The sequence below is a fragment of the Lepidochelys kempii genome, chromosome 24, assembly GCF_965140265.1.
Source record: "Lepidochelys kempii isolate rLepKem1 chromosome 24, rLepKem1.hap2, whole genome shotgun sequence".
NCBI lineage: Eukaryota > Metazoa > Chordata > Testudines > Cheloniidae > Lepidochelys > Lepidochelys kempii.
In genome coordinates, this window is record NC_133279.1 from 3,819,717 (window position 1) to 3,837,903 (window position 18,187).

General features: G+C 47.5%; 1 protein-coding gene across 1 annotated transcript; it reads right to left on the bottom strand.

The window, feature by feature from the left end:
• Positions 1 to 946: 946 nt before the first annotated feature.
• Positions 947 to 17,935, bottom strand: PRCC (proline rich mitotic checkpoint control factor). The gene is made up of 7 exons (XM_073322473.1): positions 17,155 to 17,935; positions 13,584 to 13,631; positions 10,780 to 11,364; positions 9,288 to 9,383; positions 5,390 to 5,533; positions 3,449 to 3,514; positions 947 to 1,430 (listed from the first exon to the last, which is right to left on the bottom strand). Exons 1-7 carry the CDS (start codon positions 17,653 to 17,655, stop codon positions 1,344 to 1,346), a joined length of 1,527 nt encoding a protein of 508 aa, XP_073178574.1. The 5' UTR covers positions 17,656 to 17,935; the 3' UTR covers positions 947 to 1,343.
• Positions 17,936 to 18,187: the final 252 nt, after the last annotated feature.

The window sequence follows — 18,187 nt, forward strand, 5'->3', positions numbered from 1 at the left end:
AATTAACTGCTTTAGTTGTGGTACAACAAATAAAACCTTTGATGTCGGGAATGTAACTTAAAGAACTGGACCGACTCGCTCCTTGCTTCAGCATCGTAAGAGTTCAGCAGCAAACAATGAACTAGGAAGTGAGGCCAGCAAGAATGAACAGATACACACATATCTGAATAGCTAGCCTGTGTACTATTTGCAGACATGCCCGTCTCTGCCTCTGGGAAGTCCACCATCTTAAGTGAAATGAAGAAACTCATTTTTCAAGTGTTCTGTGAAACAAGTTTAAGTCAAGACATTGCCTCCCTTTTCCAGCCAGGTGGGTGGAGTTAACATTTAAACCAGAGTTGGTGCCTCAGCAGGAACTAGGCGTTATAGAGATAGGCGGATAGGTTAAAAATTTGTGCTGTAGGCAGCTTTTGCCTAGGTTTGGATTATTACAGGAAATACTGTGGTGACTTCAGTTCGCTGCGAGCTGCAGGGCACCAACTCACCCCAGAAATACTTGGATTCAACTAGCATTTGCATCAGATTTTTACAGCGCTCTGGGCCTTGGCTTGGGGACACCCACACCTACCCCATAGAGCTTACAATAGCTTCTTGTGCTGGCAGAGGAAACCAGAATATCTTCCGCGGAGTCCAGAGATTGGGGGTATCTGTGCGCTGTTTTCAAACTGAAACAAGCACCGTCTTCTTAGCCAACATCGACCTTGAAAACAAAAATGTCCCCTCAAAAGTGACTCAAAATTTACAGGAGGGCATGGCAAGGAAAACAAAAGAACCAGACACACTTCAAACCTGCTGAGATTGCTTGTAAGAAGAGAAATGTGTCTACACAAGTACAAACTGAACTATCCCAAAGGGTTTTTCAAATAATAGTCATAATAATAATACAAAAAGTTTGCCCTTGAAACTGCCTTTCAGAAAGGAAATTACACTCTTGACACACGGTAGGTCCAAAGAAAGGAGCAGTGTTGGACTTGGAAATTTATTGAGACTCTACCTAAGGTTCTGGTGACTAAAGAAAAAAATTGGTAGTCTGTACACCTACAGGATGAGAGCTCAAAACTTTGCGCCAGTCATGTCCTCTTTGGACAAGCCTGTGGCTGTCCGGTGCTAGAGTCCCCAGCTGCACGAACCAGACTTGATTTGAGCCTTCTACATTATCATTAAAAAAATTACAGCGTGGGTTTCAGAAATGGTTAGTATTTAACCCTTCTCTTTACAGACAGGGAGTGCTGTATCCTCCCACCCACACAGTTAGATCCAGGGGCCTCCTCAATTCCTGGTAGGCCAGGAGGAGTCTGACATGGTAGGTCATCTGGGCTAATGCCCACAAAATAGGAGAGGTACTAAAATCCATATTTGGCTTGGGTCTGACGCCGGCTGAGTTTGTTTTCGGACCATGTGTTTTTCAGTTCCAACTCTCGCTCCTTCGCCTGCAGAAAAGGGGGTGGAGAATAGATCAAAATCAGAACAGTTGTTCATTGTTTTAATAGTCCTTTGCCCTTCTCTGTCACTTCACAATGAGAAGCTCAGAGCACTTTAGTTAGTTCTCTGGTACCACGGTTATGGGTTTTCAATTGTTTTTCATTTGTGGACCCCTAAAAAATGTCAAAGGGCGATGCAGCCCACTTTGGAAATCTTAGATGTAGTCTTCAGACCCCCAGGGGTATGTGGACCACAGGTTGAAAACCACTGGTGTAATATAAATATCCTGATAGAGATCTTGATGTAGAGAAGCCAAGCTGGAACAATGCTCGGAGTCCCTAGTCATATGAAAAGTGTCATGGGGTCCTTAAGTGGCCCCAAGTGGCCAGGCCCTGTGGTTTAAGTCCCATCCACAGCAGCACAGCACCCTTCAACTTGTGCTGGGACACTGGCTCAGTGCTGATTCTACAGAACCACTTCCTGCAGCAGCAAGTTCTTTCGAGGTTTCACCTCGGAGACTCCCCAAGAGGTTCAATCACAGACAGGCATCAAGTCTCAAAAGCCCAGTGGTGCAGGCATTCCACCACTCCGCATACTGAGAGGACGGGGGCCACAGTAGGTTAATGTGCCACAGAGCCAGGAAAGACCCCAGGAGTCCAGACTCTCAGGCCCCCGTTCTAACCACTAGTCAACACTCCCTTCAGCCAGCTCTAACAGTGGGTGGCTAACCCAGTGGCCTCACACCACTGACCTCCAAACACAAACCTATGACAAACCATCTCTCTAAATCTCCACATCAGGGTGCTGGGTCTCAGGTGGGAGGAGAAAATATTCTCCTAAGGAACACAACTGCACAGACACCCTCACCCTCCAGCCAGGAAGCCAGAAGTGACGGCGATGATATCCCAGCAACAGGAGACCCTCTGCCATCTAGTGGCAAGACACGACGGGCTTCTGCATTTGGTCCCCATTACATACAGCCCCAGATGAGGCGGGAGGATTGCCGGTGGGGTGGGGGTGGCAGGGGGGGAGGTCAGGGGAGTTATCTGGGATCTACCAGAAATGCCTTTAGGAGGTACTGTCTGTCAGGATCCTCACCTTTCCCTCTGGCCTGGGCATGGCTTTTCCTAGTGTTACAGCTGTGCTGCCCACTGAGAGGCTGGCACACCTAATCAAGCGTCTGGGGAATCCAGAGAAGTTGCACAGGAACCAGCCTTGACGCACTTACTGCCAAGCTTGCCAAAGGGAGGTCCAGGCTGTAGACTGTTTGCATGAACCCTCTCGACCTACCTCTGTTGTTCGGTTTCCCTATGCCATAGGCATAACCCCATTAGCCTGGTGCCAAAGCTCCTTGGCTGAGCTTTCGCTCATGGAGCAACAAAATCGTGACTTCAGACAAGCATCAAGGCTGTCTGCTATTCCAGACACACATGGTGTCACTGCACTCTCCTCTACCACGTGGCTTTGTCATCATCTCCTAGGGCTTTTATCTTCTGCAGATCAGCCATACATATACCAGCCAGCACAGCACAACAGAGGCAGCACGTTCACCCCAGCTGGGGAGGATGGAAACAGGCAGAACAGAAGCGACTTGCATTACCCTCTAATGACCCTTTCTGGCAGATGCATGGCACAGAGGAGTTGAGAGGGAGATGAGGAATGTTCGGGGCTCGGATGGGAATCTCAGAAGACACCACAAATGGATTCAACCCAAGGGCAGAAATTATTGATGCACTAACAGTGGTCTCAGTTCTGTGCAAGGAGCAAAGGAAGCCCTGGCCTCTGCCCCATACAGCTTGCTGCAGCCCTCAATTCCCCCCACAAAACCACTGCAGGTTTCAATGGGAATTCTTCGTGCATAGATTGAGGTCTGCCTGATGTAGGACACACTGGGGGGCCTCTCTCTTGTAACTGCAGAAGTTATTGACTCCATCAGCTCATTTCCACTGATACTCTCTGCTCTTAACTGATACCACATTTGTAACATTGTCAAGGGCTGTTTTCACACCCATGGTAGGCAGCTGACCTGGTGGATCAGGTACGTGATCTGGTGTTTTCTTCTCTGCTGTCCTGTGGGCTGCTCTCCTTTTTTCTAAAGAAAAAACAAATTCAAAATGACTATCAGTGCTGGAAGGATACTGCCCCGGCTAGTGAAATCAGCAAGGAATGGTGTCACATGGACAGAAACCAATGCTGCAGAAACCAGAAGTGTCTGGTTTGCTTTAAAGCCCTTGACAAGGGTTGTGGTAGATTCTCCATCACTGGTGATTTTTTTTCTTTTAAAAGATAAGCCCTAGTTTAAAAGGAATGACTGTGGGGCAGGTCTCTGGCCTGTGCTATACAGGAGGTCAGACTAGATGGTCATGATGATCCCCTCTGGCCTTGGAATGTATGAAACAACAGATCCCATGTTGAGGCAGCTTCTAGTCAGTCTTCACTGCTCACACACTGGGGCTAAGCACCTGTTTCAAGATGCTCTGCAGCCATGCTGTGCCTAATTACTTTGTACTTAAACAGCACCTTCCTCCATGAGCTGTGAATTTCATGAAAACCGATTAAGCCTCACAACATATACAGAAGCTAGGCATTATACCCATTTTACAGAGAGGGGAATGGAAGCAGAGACAAGTGAAATGGGTTACAAGATCACGAAGAGTCAAAGCCAAGCTGGGAATAGAACCCAGATCTCCCATTCTATTCTATACAGGGTTGCATACTCCCTACATAACTGTAGATCCAAGTGCCTTACAAATCAAGGCATGGTCCCTACCCCGAGCAGTGAGCTAGCTGTGGGTTAAGTTCTCAAGGTGCTCCATTACAGGAGCAAACAGCCCTACCTCTCCTCCCTTTGACAGGGTTTGAACTCAGAGCACTGAGGCTGGGGAAGGCAGACGCAAACTGCCTCTCTGGTATCTTTATCCCAAAGTCTAGTAGCACTTTGGGGCCGTCTCCAGAGCTTTCCTGCTTCAATTGTTCATTCCCAACAACCTCCCTGCAAATTTCATTGCTGTCCCATGACCATTGGTTTCCAGTGATCAGCTTGGGTACGGCACCACCATACCGGCCGCACTGCGTGCCTGACTGCTTCCCAGATGCCCTTCCCTTTGCAGCTGGATAACTGGAAAGGCGTATCCTTTAATTTCTAGTCCCCTCTACATTAGATTCACAGATTGTAAGGCCACAAGGACCGCACTACATCACCTAGTCTGATCTCATGTATTTCGAAGGCCAGAGACGCTCACCCAGCTACCCCTGTGTTGAACCCAATAACTTGTGTTTGGCTAAAGCATCTTCCAGAAAAGTATTCAGTCCGGATGTGACAAGTTCAAAAAATGGAGAATCCACCACTCCTCTTGGCCATTTGCTCCTGATGGTGCATGTTATGTCTAATTTGTATCGGTCTGGCTTTAACTTCCAGCCATTGGTTCTTGTTCTGTCTCCTTCTGCTTGACTAAAGAGCCCTTGAGTACGCAGTGTTTTCTCCCCATCTAAGTGCTCTACACCATAATCAAGTCATCTCTTGATCTTTTCGATCAACTAAAGTCTCTCACTTGTAAGAGATTTTCTCCAGGCCTCAAATCATTTTTGTAGATCTTCTCTGCACCCTCTCCAATTTTTCAACATTCCTTTCAAAACGTGAGCACAAGAAATGAATGCAGTATTGGTCTCACCAATGCAATTCAGAGAGGTGAAAACAAGTTCCCTAAGGCTCTGAAGGGACAGCCGAACAGCAGCCCCGTGGCTTGCCATCCCTCTGCTACCCATCTATTTATCTGACCCGCACCTGAGCGGCTCACAATCATTAATGGATTTTATCCTCAACATCCCCGTTTTACAGATGGGGAACTGGGACACAAGGTTGATGAAATGACTTGCCCCTGGTCTGGGGCTGACTTGGGACCTGAAGGCAGGCCCTTTGCATCCTGGTCCAGTGCTCTACCCACTAGGCAATACATCCTATTCATACCTTGCTGAAAGATTTCATGGTCTTCTCCTCTGTTAAGGATTTGGTCATCCATTGCTGGGCTCCACTCAGCTGATCATCCCCTTTGATCTCCACAAAGTTGATCTCTTCCCTCCCACGGTTCCGTTTACCTTGGAGACGCTTGAACTGAGAGAGGAATTAAAACAAAGGTCAGAAGAGAATTACGCTCATATTACATGGCTCTGATACACCGTACCAAACAAAGGTGACTGGGGCTTGGAATGATCCAGCTTATCATCTGAGGTGCTGGGCCACAACCATGCTCATCTTCCCAGTCAGAGAGTTCTTTGTTTATAGTATAACTCTGCTCTTCTACAGATCAACAGATCTCAAAGCTCTTTACAGTGAGCCCCACAAACTCTCTCCCCCACACCTAACCCATGAGGTAGGGAAATATATTTTAAATATGGAGAGACAGCAGCAAGTGAAGACATTTGCCTGTAGCCACTGGCAAAGCCAGGAATAGAACTGAGCAGTCCTGGCTTCCACACCCTCCACTCTAAGAGTCAAGGAAGCACTGAAAATGTTGCCACTGGCAAATGCACCTTACACAACTGAACAGGTCTCCAAAACAACACAGCAGGGGGGTGGCATATGAAATGAACTGAGGTTGCTGGAAGGGAATTGCACACAACAGCCAGTGCTTTCTGCAGCATCGTTCGATTCCAGATGCCAGCTTTGCTGGCAGTTTCTGGAGAGTGGCAGCAGTCTGTGGTACATTTCAAATGGATTTTGAGCTGAAGCTGCTGAGCCCTGGAACATGAATGAAGCACATTGCTGCATTAAGTAAGGTAGATCCAAGGTCCTTTAGCTGCAGTTTTTGTATTGCTTTGCAGTTGTAAGCCAACTAGCACCTGTGCACACCACACCGTGTTGTGTGTGACATCCACTCCTTGCTACATCCTGAGTGAAGATTACGCTGGACTTGCTGGATTGTCTCCTGTTGGAAATATCTGATATCAGCTTATAAAGCAAACCAGATCACCCAGAGCAGAAGATCTAAAGATCACTGGAAGGGGCTGGGGTGTGAGAAAAAGTGCTTCTGAGCTGCCCATCTTGCAATCAGTGATCTCATAACGAGGACTAGTATAAGAGGGAAAAAGGCAGGAAAGTCTAATACCATACCTAGTGGTCAGGGCCACAGGCTTTGCCAAACATTCTTCCAAGGACATAAACACAAGAATTAGATCAGTTCACGGAGGATAGGCTCATCAATGGCTATTAGCCAAGATGGTTGGGGATGCAACCCCATGCTCTGGGTGTCCCTAAGCCTCTGAATGCCAGATCCTAGGACTGAAGGACAGAGGATGCATCACTTGATGATTGCCCTGTTCTGTTAATTCCCTTTGAAGCACCTGGCATTGGCCACCGCCGGGGGGCAGGATACTGGGCTAGATAGACGACTGGTCTGACTCAGTATGATCATTCTTACGTACAGGCAACAAGGCCAGATTCTCAGCTGATGTAGCTCCACTGACTTCACCATAAACCACTGTAGCTCCACCAAAGGCAGCAGATCTCCCCTGACTTACAACCCAGAGTTAGTTTCCTTAGCAGGGGAAATTTATTTATTTCTGGGGACTGGTGTGAGATCAGTCAATGTTAATACTGCTTCTGAAGAGTATAAAAATATTGGTCGGGCATGTAGGAATGATATCAGGAGGGCCAAATCGCACCTGGAGCTGCAGCTAGCCAGAGATGTTGAGTAACAAGAAGGGTTTCTTCAGGTATTTTGGCAACAAGAAGAAAGCCAAGGAAAGTGTGGGCCCCTTACTGAATGAGGGAGGCAACCTAGTGACAGAGGATGTGGAAAAAGCTAATGTACTCAATGCTTTTTTTGCCTCTGTTTTCACTAACAAGGTCAGCTCCCAGACTGCTGCGCTGGGCATCACAAAATGGGGAAGAGATGGCCAGCCCTCTGTGGAGACAGAGGTGGTTAGGGACTATTTAGAAAAGCTGGACGTGCACAAGTCCATGGGGCCGGACGAGTTGCATCCGAGAGTGCTGAAGGAATTGGCGGCTGTGATTGCAGAGCCATTGGCCATTATCTTTGAAAACTCGTGGCGAACTGGGGAAGTCCCGGATGACTGGAAAAAGGCTAATGTAGTGCCAATCTTTAAAAAAGGGAAGAAGGAGGATCCTGGGAACTACAGGCCAGTCAGCCTCACCTCAGTCCCTGGAAAAATCATGGAGCAGGTCCTCAAAGAATCAATCCTGAAGCACTTGCATGAGAGGAAAGTGATCAGGAACAGCCAGCATGGATTCACCAAGGGAAGGTCATGCCTGACTAATCTAATCGCCTTTTATGATGAGATTATTGGTTCTGTGGATGAAGGGAAAGCAGTGGATGTATTGTTTCTTGACTTTAGCAAAGCTTTTGACACGGTCTCCCACAGTATTCTTGTCAGCAAGTTAAGGAAGTATGGGCTGGATGAATGCACTATAAGGTGGGTAGAAAGCTGGCTAGATTGTCGGGCTCAACGGGTAGTGATCAATGGCTCCATGTCTAGTTGGCAGCCGGTATCAAGTGGAGTGCCCCAAGGGTCAGTCCTGGGGCCGGTTTTGTTCAATATCTTCATAAATGATCTGGAGGATGGTGTGGATTGCACTCTCAGCAAATTTGCGGATGATACTAAACTGGGAGGAGTGGTAGATACGCTGGAGGGGAGGGATAGGATACAGAAGGACCTAGACAAATTGGAGGATTGGGCCAAAAGAAATCTGATGAGGTTCAATAAGGATAAGTGCAGGGTCCTGCACTTAGGACGGAAGAACCCAATGCACAGCTACAGACTAGGGACCGAATGGCTAGGCAGCAGTTCTGCGGAAAAGGACCTAGGGGTGACAGTGGACGAGAAGCTGGATATGAGTCAGCAGTGTGCCCTTGTTGCCAAGAAGGCCAATGGCATTTTGGGATGTATAAGTAGGGGCATAGCGAGCAGATCGAGGGACGTGATCGTTCCCCTCTATTCGACATTGGTGAGGCCTCATCTGGAGTACTGTGTCCAGTTTTGGGCCCCACACTACAAGAAGGATGTGGATAAATTGGAGAGAGTCCAGCGAAGGGCAACAAAAATGATTAGGGGACTGGAACACATGACTTATGAGGAGAGGCTGAGGGAGCTGGGATTGTTTAGCCTGCAGAAGAGAAGAATGAGGGGGGATTTGATAGCTGCTTTCAACTACCTGAAAGGGGGTTCCAAAGAGGATGGCTCTAGACTGTTCTCAATGATAGCAGATGACAGAACGAGGAGTAATGGTCTCAAGTTGCAGTGGGGGAGGTTTAGATTGGATATTAGGAAAAACTTTTTCACTAAGAGGGTGGTGAAACACTGGAATGCGTTACCTAGGGAGGTGGTAGAATCTCCTTCCTTAGAGGTTTTTAAGGTCAGGCTTGACAAAGCCCTGGCTGGGATGATTTAACTGGGAATTGGTCCTGCTTCGAGCAGGGGGTTGGACTAGATGACCTTCTGGGGTCCCTTCCAACCCTGATATTCTATGATCGTTTCTTGTTTGGCTATGTTGCTTATCCAGATTGGAGGATGGGGGTGGGTAATGTCTTTGTAAGGCACTCAACACCATTTAAAGCAAATGTATTATTATTACATTTAAGGAATTCTTCCTTTTCCCCATGACATATGGTATTACCAGACTGACTGTGTGTACTTTAAGGGAGCGGAAGTGGGCAGCAGCAGGTATCGACTACTGCCCATAACAGGACACTAGACCTGAAAGAACAACAGCCAGATCTGCCATGGCAAGTAGCAAGGCACCAGGCTTGAGAGGTCAGTGTTTTGAGCTGCCAAGCAGATCCTATGTTCCTATAACCCCATAGCATCTAAATGTGAACTCTGTGGTAGGATATATAATAAATGCCAACCGCTTCATCATCCATGAAGGACGAATCGGTGCTCATCTCCTGTGCTGGTCCTAGGGCTGGATCCATCTCTGGGTAATAGCCACTGGGGTAGTAATCCTGTAATCGAGAGGAGAATAGGTTTGTCATCAAGGTGTGATCAGACAGCTACTGGAACAAAACTGGACACAGATACCAAGATGCAGCATTGGATCTGGAACCAGATGCCCTCAGGATGAGGTACCTTTAAAAGGCCGCCTTCAGAGATATCACCTGACCTTAGAGGTGTGTTAGCCTGTTGATGCCCATGAGGAGGCATGCACGTGCCTTGCCCTGAGCCCAACAAGAGAATTTATTTCCCCACTCAGGGGGACTGCATCCTGCTGTAAGCACTTGTCCCTAGTTCATCACTACTTTGGCAGCGCCATTGGACTGAGTGGCACTTTACACATGTGTACGTAGCGACTACTACCTTAGACTGCAATCAGTTCCCCTCTGGCTAGAGCCATAGCTTTGTGTTTTCACAACCCCACCTCAAGTGTTCCCATCCCAACATTCTGATGTACTGTTCCACTGCACCTTTCCCTACTTTCAGTATAAACTGACACATGTGGATTTCCTCCTGCACTCAAAAGGACTCTAAATATTTGGGGAGCTCCTGAACTCCACTACACAGACAATCTGTTAATGTTTTCTCCCTGCCCTTGGGCTTCATGTGGAAAGTAGATTAATGGGGGGTTAATGCTGGTAGGTGAGACTACAAAAGCAGACTCCGAAGGCTCTAGAAGAAGGGTTGGCATTTCAGTACATACTAACTCAGTAGGAAGAGCCAATCAAACCAATACCCCAGTACAGTGTGAGGAGGTGCTGTGCTAATGACAGTCATTTGGGGATGTAGTAAAACCAAGTCCAAGAACCCAGGGGACCTTCTGCAAGAGCAGAGATGGTAACTCCTAGGATCCCATTCTGGGAACTACATTCAACCTGCACAACTACCCTTGCAGTGTGAGCTGGGTGTGGTGTATGCTTCCTCATTTCCTTAACCTAACAGTTAAAAAAACCACCCTAAAGACCTTAAAGAACTTTCTAGCCCACCTTCAGACATTATGAAGCAGCAAATAGGACACACACACCATTTCCCCCCTTTAAGATCTATTATTGGCTACATGTACTCAACTGCTACCTCCCCAGCATAACCCTCCTGCTGGATCAGTAAGAACCAATCCTGTCTCAGACACTGCCCCCAGGTTTTGAAATGGCTTTGAACAGGCCCCAGATTTTGCACCCAGACAATGGCAGGTGCAATTCTGTGGATGCATTTCAAAAGTCAGGTAAACATTTATACTGTAGTCATGCCTTGAGACCTCCTCACAGCAGGGGCCTCAGTGTGCTGGGCTGTTTAGCCTGAAAGAGTTCGCACAGGCTCAATCTCCAAGGCTATAACCTGCACCAATTCAAAGGCTACTTTTTAAACCAAGCCCATTGTGTTTTGCCCATTGGTAATCCTGGTTCTTACCTGATAGTATGCCCCCGGGGCACTGGCATCGCTGTAGCCAGGGAACTGGTTAAATGGCTGGTTGCCATAGTCTTCTCCGGGTTTGGGGGCCCAGCTGTGCTGAGTGGTGCTTGAACCCGCAGCCGTCTTGAACTCCAGAGGGGCATTTGCGGCAGCATCCTGGAATTCAGGCTCTGGCTCCGTCCCAGGGGGCAGATCCTCTGTCACCACGGTGCCGGAATACACGTACGTCTCCGCGCTGACCACGCTGGGCTCACTTTTGTCAGACAAAGAAAAGAAGTTCTCTGGCTCTAGCTCTTCGTCACTGTCATCCTCCTCCTGGGTGATCTGCTTGGTCACCTGTAGGGCAGCACTCTTGGCAGCTGCCTTGATGGCAGATGGCGAAGGAGTCGTGGCCACTGCTGGCTTGGACAGAGGTTTTGGCTTGGAGGAGGAGATTGGAGCCTTAGCTGGTTTTGACTCAGAGGCATTTTCTGCTGCTTTCCTCGAGAAAGCATAGGGCAAAAGCAACCGGTTTGTCTCTTTCACTGTCAAGTTTTTGGGTTGAGGAAGCAAAGCAGACAAGCCAGAGCCCTCGCTGAGTCCCTGATGGTTTCATTCAGAAAATATGGTTCATAAAAACAGGAGACAAGAAAATAGATGAGCGAGTTTATATTTTCTTAACTCAGTGCTCAATATCTACCCCCATTTCACTTTATCTAATCTTGCCAATGGGCACCCCCACTACTCAGCGTGCACTGCAGGGACTGAAAATTACATTGGCCTGAGATACAAAGGAGGCTATATTCTGCTCTGAAGCAGTGACAGAAAAATCTGACAGACCAGAGCAACAGGAAGGGTTGTAAGGGGTTTTGCTGAATGCTAGCGCGGTGAACTGAAGCTTTATTTCACTTCTACAATGGAGAGGGGAAAAATGCCAGAGGCTTCCTTATCCAAAAATAAGAGGGCTTTTCAGGGAACGTATAGCTCTCAAAGGCATCAGTCTATGTTCTCCAAATTAAAGCACTGTTCAGAGCATTATCCTAAAGAAACCTTTTAAGAAAGGTATTTGATCACTTATACCTTATACTTATACCTTATACCTTAGACCAGACCACTGCCTTAGACCCTCCAGTTTGGGGTTTAATCCAACTTTCATATATACAGGCTGATTGCAAGTAAGGGAAAGATTGAAGAATTGTGCGTTTGTGCCAGCTTTTCACACCACACAGCTTAGTCTTCACCCTGCAGGCCTGCAATCTAAGCATGAATAGCGTGTAAGTGGTCAGGGTTGGGAGAATCTCTGCTGTGTTTGTCATCCTAACACAATGAGGCCCTGAGCCACGACTGGGGCCCTTCAGATCTATTGTAATATAAGTCATAATAAATTCCATCATCAAGTTCACACCTGAAAGCAATGGGAGGCAGAATACTGGGGGGAGCAAGACACTAAAGACTGTCCCGACAGCACCATGCTTTTTAGCATGCAGTGATTAGATCTCAAAGTACTTTACAAAGGAGGTCACTATCATTATCCCCATTCTACAGAAGGGAAACTGAGGCACAGAGCAGTAAAACCACTTGACCAAGGTCACCCACCAGGCCAGTAGCAGAGCCAGAAAAAGAACCCAGGTCTCCTGAGTCCCAGTCCCAGATTCTATGCACTAGGCCACACTGCCTCTCACGACCGGTGTTTTTAAATAGATCAGCCGCTCCTGAACAATGTTTAGACCCATATAGGACAGGAAGCAATAAACTTGTTACCTTCAGTTCTCCTGTTTATCCAAGCTACTTGCAGGTGCAAATACACTACGCTTTTCTAAACATTGCTTCTATTAGGAACTACCACCAATCTCTGGAGATAGGGTTTTCTTGGCTGGCAGTTTGAAAACACTGAAGTATCCAGCTTGTCAGTGGAGGTCTAAGTAATTTGGCTAAGTAATAAAGAAATGGACCCTTGGGGGTCTTGCTGCCAAAGTGCAAGAAGTTGCAGGATCAGGAACTAAGTCCCCAAGGTGTCACAGAGAGTCTGTGACAGAGCCAGGAACTGAACCTACAATTCCCAAGTCCCATTCCGGTGCCTTGACCAAAAGGCCATCCATTTTGAAGTCAATGAAATGCCTCGATCTCAAAAGCAGCAGGGTTGGGTTTACAATAATTTTTCTGAGTAACAGCCGTGTTAGTCTGTATTCGCAAAAAGAAAAGGAGGACTTGTGGCACCTTAGAGACTAACCAATTTATTTGAGCATAAGCTTTCGTGAGCTACAGCTCACTTCATCGGATGCATACTGTGGAAAGTGTAGAAGATCTTATTATATACACACAAAAAGCATGAAAAAATACCTCCTCCCACCCCACTCTCCTGCTGGTAATAGCTTATCTAAAGTGATCACTCTCCTTACAATGTGTATGATAATCAAGGTGGGCCATTTCCAGCACAAATCCAGGTTTTCTATTACTTTCCCTCATTTTTATGGGCTTGGCAGCAGGTTCAGAGTTCCAAGTGACTTGACTGTCAGCCAATGATTCTGTTTGCTACTATAGATTAAGTTTCATATGTCATCTAACCTGTGGCAACTTGATTCAACTGCCTGATTAAGTTTTAGTAGCAGCCTAACCAGTTGTTGTAGAACCTGAATATACCATACTTGTATACCACAAAAATAGTCTCCTTTAGGAACTCTGGCAGTTTGCTACTGTACACTAGTGCCCCCTTAGTCCTGATAGGGGGCTGCCTGAGGGCCCCAGCTGTAAGCCCAAGATTGTGACAATCAAGTTGCTTCCACAGGAAGTATACGTTTGAGAATTACATTTTAAGTCATTACCTGAAGAGAGTTTTTCTTCTTTGCTGGTTCATCTTCCTCTGAATCTGACTGAGAAAGAAAAAAAAAAAAAACAATTTAAGTAGCACTTGTGATAGTAAAAAAAAAAATAGAATAAATGTACTCATTATCAAAGAGATCATGTTAGCAGTAGGGCCAGCTTTTTGATTTGCAAGGACCCTAGCTGCTGAACAAGCGGTAGGAGATCGAAGTTCTTTCACCTCCAGTCCAGCTGATATGAGGATCAGGTCAAGAAGTGCTGTCTCATTGAAAGCCAGCCCTGGTTACTACATGAGAGATAAGCAAACTGTCCACAATGGAAGCAAGACTCTGCTACTTGCGGCTACGTTTAGCAACAGTTGTAACTAATGCAGTTTGGACATGGCCATGTATAAAGCACTACGCTACTGTAAAAACTATAGCTATATAAACTAGTACACTGGCATTAGTTCTTTAAATCTCATAAGAGCAATTTCAACGCAACTGAACAATGTTTTGTCCAACTTAAGATCAATTTCATCTGTATGGTATGTGGACCAAAAAAAACCATTTACTTAAAATTAAGTCAGGATTTAAAATTTTAAGCCTGTCATTTTAATACATTTACAATGCAGGAGTGAGTGGGAGAAAATGAGAGGCACAGCTTACACATATTTAGCTGCTCACCAGTGATTAGTACACCGAGTACCAACAGCTCTGGCATTTTAAAGTTTTTTGCTGCTGTTTTTTTAATATAAGAAACAAAACATTGAGGCAAAACTCAGTTTGAGTCTTTTATAAGTCAGGCTCTGTTTTGAAATCACAAAAAATGCCAACCTCAAAACTGACAGCCCTCTGCTTTTGTGTTTAGACAATGTAAACCAAAATGGAAACACAAACTCATAACACTGTGGATCTGGTAATTTAGAATGGAGATTTTTCAAAGGTGCTTAGACGTTTTGGACACCCAAGTCCCATTAGAAATTAGTGTCTGTAGACTGATTCTCTTACGTTCTAGGCCCCTTTCCACGCTCTGCCACCATAAAGGGGCCTTACTGTACAAGAGAATCCAGCCCTAAAGAGGTATACAGTCCGATAGCTTTCCATGGCAATTTACAGAGATTAAGGGAGACATAGCCCAGTTTACTACCTAAATTATACAAATGTAGAACATGAAGCTAGATAAAGTAAACAGATAAGGAGAGTTAAAACAGAACTCATCATGTAAATTCTGATATGCTGAAGCAGAAACTGAGGTAGAATTCCCTGGTTGGGACGCAAGGTGAAAGAATGGAATTTTGAGGGGGGGTTTGAAGGATTAGGACGATTGTCACAATGGAAAAGAGGTATGGAGTAGTGAAAAATTAAGAATGGCCCCATTTTTATGCATTTCTTTTTACTGACCCTTACTCATCAACATAACAACCAGTGATAATCTGTGCCACATAACTGTTCAAAGTTAATATGTTGCTACATGGGGGTGGGTGGGATGGATTAATACACGAAAAGAAACAGATCCCTTCCATGTAAGTCTATCCCACAAGAGTTGTCAATAAGCCTCCTCATTAACATTACGGCAGTAGGTTGGCATCTGTTTTATTATGAAATGTCTGTTTCTCAGCCAGATGCTGTGAAGAAGGGAATGAGCAAACAGGGGATGTGAGAGAGGAGAACACTTCTGATTAGTTTGCTAACAAGACTGATCAATACATTGCATTGCCCAACAGATGTACATCGTCACTGGAGCCAGCAGAAGGGATAGAAATAAGAGGATTATGACACAGGGATATTAGAGATGGACAGAGTGGAGCACACCTAAAGCGAAGCCATTTCCTCCCCCTATCATCCTAACTGGGATGGAGACATGCACATTGCAAAGCAGTGGGAAGTAGAATGAATTTGAATGGTCCTGTTGCCTGCCAATGCTTTGACTAAATTCAAGTTCACTATAAACAGTCCCAAGGTATAGCAACAAGATATTCTCTGTCACATATCTTATATTTTGGTCATCTTGGCATAGGGATCTATGGCTCTGGAATTTGTTAGGCTAGGTCACTTAACAGCCAAACCAGCGCCCTGAGTTGTTGAGACTATGGAGAGCAGCATACACTCTGGAGTGTCCCCTATGCCATTCCTGCAGACTCCTAGCAAGGTGAGAGGGGAATTGACATTGACACAGTTCCAGTTCTCCCAAGGCTAAGATGCTGGCTGACCAACTATATCCCTGCAACTATTTATAAGTTCACAGTCAGGATCCACCTCCTGCAGCTGCCTGTCTCAAAATAGACAGGCAGCTCTCTGTCGTCTCTCCAGGACTTTGCTGATTATTCTTTGCATCCTACAAGAGGCAATATAAAATAGGTAACACCCTGACGGAACAGGGAGACAATGTGCCAGTGAATAGAGACTAAAACAAAGTCCTGACCCTTTGTGGGGTTTAACTACAATCTGCCTCCCTAAGCTTTTGCCACAACTGCAATTGGATTAGGATATTCTTCCACTTCCTTTCCTAGTCTTATTAAATAGGATTGCTGGACACTGTCAAAAAGCTGTCACTTTCCACTCAGGAGGAGGTTGCATTTTACTAGTATACACATCAATCACATTCCTACACATGGTTTATAATTAAGTCCTTATGCTAAAATATTACAGATTCTTTCAGAATAGAAGGCATTGCTGAACCAATGTATCTCCTGATGAGAGTAGGACAAACCCAACTAGTTTCACTATTAGGTTTGATATATGTATGTCCTAGAATCAAAGGTTCGAATCCCAGCAACACTATCTCCCTAATCCTTTACGGTAAAAGAAGTGAGTTTTGGGGATGCTCTTTCAAAAGAGAAACTGAGGTCCCATTAGTTCTGCATACTCTGAGAATGACACTTTCTGCGGGAGTGGTTACCCTCTGTTCTTGACCAAGAATATTCCCCTCCCCTCCCTATTGTACAGCACATAACCAGTTGCAATTTCATGGTGCTTAAGGACCCAGTGGGATCAGAGACACTATGAAAACACAAAGGCAAGTTACAGATAACCTATTACTTAAGTGTCCCGGGGGAACCTAAAACCTTCAGATAATTAGTTTTAAATAAACAAATTTTAGTTTTGATGTGAAATTTGGGCTAGCAAAATACAAATTATTTTGGACGTTCCAAAACTGGTAGATTCAGGCTTCGACTCATTAACTAGTTAACTTTTCTAACGAACAAGCCTACGGATAATCTAGTTTTGCTGTATTGTGATTGTAAATAAGCTTTCTATGCCAGCTTAATTCTGCAAAGCACTTTAGGATTAGAGTTGCCAGCTAGGACAGGTCTCCCCTGAGACGCTGCAATGTCAGTGTCAACTTTTTTTCCCCGCACCTTCTTGTGCTAGGATGCTTGGGGTCAGCACAACATTTCACAGTCGCCTGAAACCGCCATAGGATCACCCCAATAAGACAGGGAGAGTTGCAGGAATACTCTCCCAGGGGGTGCTCCCCTACCAGGGGCGCCCCCCATTCCCTTACGGGAGACGCCTCTTTATGGGGGCACCCCCCGCTCGGGGTGGAGGCGTCACTGGATCCCCAGAACACAAGACTTTATTTCATACTCACATCCCCCTTGTGCAGCTCGGGCGCCGCAATCCTCTTCTTCGGCTTGGGGAGGCCGGAGCCAGCCCCGGGGGGAGCAGCGCAGGCCATGGCAGGAGGGGGGAGATTCAGTCCAGCGGGGTCCCTGGGCGGGGGCAGGGGGAGCCCCCCAAGCCTGGGCTGCTCCCCCGCCAGGCTCCCCAAGGCTGCTGGCTCAGGCAGGCCCAGCCCCAGAGCAGAGGCCTGGGCCGGGCTCATCCCTGGAGGGGGGGTGCTGAAGCCCCGGACTGAGGGAGGGGGCCCCAGCATGAAGGGAGGGGGCGGCCCCCCGTGGGGCGGGGGCAGCAGGGGGAAGCCGGAGCCCAGAAGCTGGTGGGGGGGCAGCAGGGGGAGCTTGGGAGGGGGCAGGACAGAGAAGAGCCCCCTGCCCGGGGGGGGCTGGACGGGGGGGGCCTCCTCTTCCTCGCCGGAGGCCTCCTCCGCATCGCTCTCCTCCTCACTGCTGCCATAGGCCACCAGGGACATGGCCCCCGCCCCGCGGCCGGCCGAGGGGCAGCCCTGGGCGGCAGCGGCCGCTACGCGAGCCCGGGGATCCGCCCGCGCGACTAGGCCGCGCCCGCTTCCGCCGTTCCCGGAGCTGGGGGGGAGGCGAGCGGGGCTAAGCCGCGCGGGCCGCCATGGCAGCTCCACCCCCGGGTGGAAAGGGGAGGCGAAGGCTCCGACCCAGCCGCTCTCAGCCAGCCCAGCGCGCGCACAGCTAATGGCCGCCGAGAGCCCCCCTCCTCAGCACAACAAAACTACAACTCCCAGAGGGCACCGCGGCCGAGCCCCATTGGCTCTCCGCAAGGGGGTCCCCGCGCTGCACCTCGGGACGTGGAGTCCATACTCACCCAAAGGCGGGACGACCACTCCCAGCCTGCACCGCGGCTACCGGTAGTGACGACAGCATCGTCACCTCCCACGAAGACTGAAACTCCCAGAATGCACCGCGGCAGACGGGCGGTTAACGGACCCCATTCAGTCGGGGGAGACTACCAATCCCAGAGTGCACCGCGGC

Bases quoted from the DNA above. Each gene is read 5' to 3' on its own strand.
- PRCC (XM_073322473.1), bottom strand. From the start codon at position 17,655: ATGTCCCTGGTGGCCTATGGCAGCAGTGAGGAGGAGAGCGATGCGGAG. The intron at 11,365-13,583 runs GTAATGACTTAA...TGAAACCATCAG, and splicing joins AGAAGAAAAACTCTCTTCAG to GGACTCAGCGAGGGCTCTGG. The intron at 5,534-9,287 runs GTTGGCATTTAT...TTCCTCTCTCAG, and splicing joins CCTTCATGGATGATGAAGCG to TTCAAGCGTCTCCAAGGTAA.